At 59.1% G+C, this 3236-nt stretch overlaps 1 protein-coding gene across 1 annotated transcript in view; it reads right to left on the bottom strand.

Annotated features, from left to right (window-relative positions):
* Positions 1–534: 534 nt before the first annotated feature.
* The window catches only part of PRSS27 (protease, serine 27), an 8792-nt gene continuing 6090 nt past the window's right edge, over positions 535–3236 (bottom strand). Inside the window, exons 4-6 of the mRNA XM_011950252.1 lie at positions 2171–2442; positions 1634–1803; positions 535–931 (exon numbers count right to left, since the gene is read on the bottom strand). Coding sequence (XP_011805642.1) covers positions 638–931; positions 1634–1803; positions 2171–2442 — 736 coding nt within the window. The 3' untranslated portion in view covers positions 535–637. The remainder of the gene's footprint in view (positions 932–1633; positions 1804–2170; positions 2443–3236) is intronic.

The following is a 3236-nucleotide window of genomic DNA, read 5'->3' as shown; positions in this document are numbered from 1 at the left end:
CGGAGGAAGAGGAGCCAAGGGTCAAGGGGAGACACCAGGGCACAGGGAGACAAAGGGTGCCAGGAGCAGGAAAGCACAGGTGTGGGCACCCACCCGAGGGAGCAACTATCACCACTCCTGCTGAAGTGGTTTAGAGAAGTTGGGTGGCACCGAGACATGGGCAGCCAGAAGTGCAGGCTTGGGAGGCTGAGGTGCCCCTGCCCAGCCAGCCCCTCCATGCCCTGCTCTCCCCTAGGCATGGCTCCTGCGTGGCCCTGAGGGTCTTTCCACCTATGTCCGTCGCTGTCCCCAGTGTCCACCCTGGGGCGGCCTTCAAGGTGAGGGAACAGGGGGACAGGTGGCAGCAGGGGGCCTCCTGTGTGAGGCCCATGACAGGGGTCCCATGCTCTGGTGCTGCCCTCGCCTCAGACACCAACTGCAGCTCCCTTCTGCTGATTCAGAGATGACCAGAGGCCTCCACATCTCCCGCCTGGGCCTTGTTCTGCAACTCACAGCTCCTCACCCGCTGGGGTCGCCCAAGGATCCCCACGTGGGCAGCTGGCACACAGGCTGGGTTTTTATTGGAGGAAACATAAATAAAATAACGGTATTTGAGAGGGGAGGAAGGAGCACTATTTACAAATGAGTCTGGTGGGGCTCAGAGGTGCAACAGCAGCGCTGGGAGAACCAGCAGGATGGTGTGGGCAGCCAGGCTGGGTGCAGAGCTCTGCTCAAGGGGCTGCTGGCCCCGAGGGTCTTGCTTCTGGCCACCCGACCTGGCTGGCTGGAACTGCAGTGTGGGGATGATCTGATGGATCCAGTTGTGGTGGGCAGTGACACGGATGTAGACACCTGGGCGGTTCTGCCGGGCGCAGCCCTCACCCCAGCTGATCACCCCGGCCTGCAGCCATGACTGACCCACGAGGCACAGCAGGGGGCCGCCCGAGTCGCCCTGTGGGGGATGCAGAGGCACTGTCAGCCCACCTTGAGTTCCCAGAGACTCATTTACAGCCACACAGGAGGCATGTAACTCCACATTGGACTCCTTCTCTCCATCCCAGAGCCTCCCGGCCCGGCTCCCCCTCCCCTGCCGGCCGATTGACTAGAGTGCCTATTTCTTTATTGTCCCCAGATCAACAAGGGTGTGTGTGTGTTGAAAATGCAGTTTCCTGAGCCCCACCCCAGAACCACTGACTGACCCACCTGGGGTGGGGTCCAGGAATCTGCTTTTTCTTTTCTTTTTTGAGACAGAGTCTCGCTGTCACCCAGGCTGGAGTGTAGTGGCGCGATCTCTGCTCGCTTCAAGCTCTGCCTCCCAGGTTCATGCCATTCTCCTGCCTCAGCCTCCCAAGTAGCTGGGAGTACAGGCACCTGCCACCACGCCTGGCTAATTTTTTGTATTTTTAGTAGAGACGGGGTTTCACTGTGTTAGCCAGGATGGTCTTGATCTCCTGACCTCGTGATCCGCCCGCCTCAGCCTCCCAAAGTGCTGGGATTACAGGCATGAGCCACCGCGCCCGGCCCCAGAATCTGCTTTTACGAAGCAAGCTGCCCAGCTGGTTGAATGCACAGCCCATGGAGCAGGGCATGATCCCACCCTGCCCTGGGCCCGGAGGCGGGGACTGAGTCCCCGTGGACACCACATTGCTCCCACCTTGCAGGCGTCCTTCTTGCCCTCCTCAAAGCCGGCGCACAGCATGTCATTCTTGATGATTTTGGGTTGGTAGCCAAATTCGGCGTCTTTGCTGTAGAGCAGGTTGCACTTGGGCGTGTCAATGATGGGCACAGCGAGTTTCTGCAGGATCCGCGGGTTGGGCAGGCGGTCTGGGGAGGGTCAGAACGGCCCAGGGCTCAACAGACTTCCTCATCAAGAACCCACGGCCCCCGGGAACCACCACTCCATCCTGCCTGCCCTTTCCTCACGTTTAGACTATCTCTGGCCTGGGGCACTGTGGGGCAGACACCCTCCCTCCTTCCAGGCAGCAGGCTGGGCCCTTTCTGTCCCCGTCTCCCTTCACCCCCTCTTCCTTCTGGGTCTGCTGCTGCTCCCCTCAGCCCCACCTATGTGAACAGAGACCTTGTGTGTGTATTAATATAGCAACAGGAAGACTGTGGGTTCAGAATGGCCCCCAAGCCGCCCTGGGCCTTCTTGAGGCACATCCCTCATTACTTCCCAGCCCTGTCTCCTTACCTTGCTCACTGGAGCTGCCCCAGCCAGTGACCCAGCAGTTCATGCCCGTCTCAAAGATCACCGAGGGGTCGGGCAGGCACACGGGGAGGATGTAATTGGTGAAGGGCACTGGTGCCTCCAGCTCCACCAGGGCCACGTCGGCACTGGAGGCCATGCCCTGGTACAGGGGGTTGCTCTCCACCCGCCTCACCCGTGCATACACAGCGTGCGGCCCTGGCTGCACTAGCTGCCTTGCCCCCAGCAGGACCTGGTACAGGGACGTCTCAGAGGTGCTGGCGGGAGAAGCAGAGAGGCTATGTGAGGCTGCCCCTCATGTGGGGACAGGCCCGGGAGGGGCTGGGGCTCCTTCTCTGGCCACCACCGTGCCCCACACCTCTCTCTGCATGCTGTCTTTGAGAGCCATCTCTAGGACAGCCAGGTGCAGCGGTGATGCATGTTTACGTTGAAGCCAGACCGCCCTACTCAGATTTCCACCTCCACCCCTGGCCGCTGTGTGACCTGAGGGAAGTCACCTAACAAGTTCTCTGTGACGCAGCTTTCACACCTGTGCTGTGGGGACAGTCACAGTGCCTACCTGAAAGGCTGGCTGGGAGAGAACCACCCTCCAGGTGCAGCAGGGCCAGCACCACCTGTAGGCCTCTGGCAGGTAACCTGCCCTCTCTCAGCCCGAGTTTCCGATTTATTTTTCCCCCTAGAGACAGAGCTCTCATTCTGTCACCCAGGCTGCAGAGCAGTGACGCAATTGTAGCTCACTGCAGCCTCCAACCCCTGGGCTCAAGCCATCCTCCCACCTCAACTTCCTGAGTACTTGGGACCACAGGCACCACTGCACCTGGGTATTTTTTTTTTCTTTTTAAATTTTTAGTATAGACAGGCTCTTGCTATGTTGCCCAAGCTGGTCTTGAACTCCTGGGTTCAACTAATCTGCCCGCCTTGACCTCCCAAAGTGCTGGGACTATGGGCATGAGCCACCGTGCCTGGCCGTGAGTATCTGAATTTAAGATGTTGTTTTTTTTTGTCATGATACTCTTTTCCCAGATCAGTCCTCTGTGTTCAGAGGTTTCTT

Source organism: Colobus angolensis, unplaced genomic scaffold (assembly GCF_000951035.1).
Source record: "Colobus angolensis palliatus isolate OR3802 unplaced genomic scaffold, Cang.pa_1.0 Scaffold303, whole genome shotgun sequence".
Classification (NCBI taxonomy): domain Eukaryota; kingdom Metazoa; phylum Chordata; class Mammalia; order Primates; family Cercopithecidae; genus Colobus; species Colobus angolensis.
This window is presented reverse-complemented; position numbering and strand designations above follow the sequence as displayed.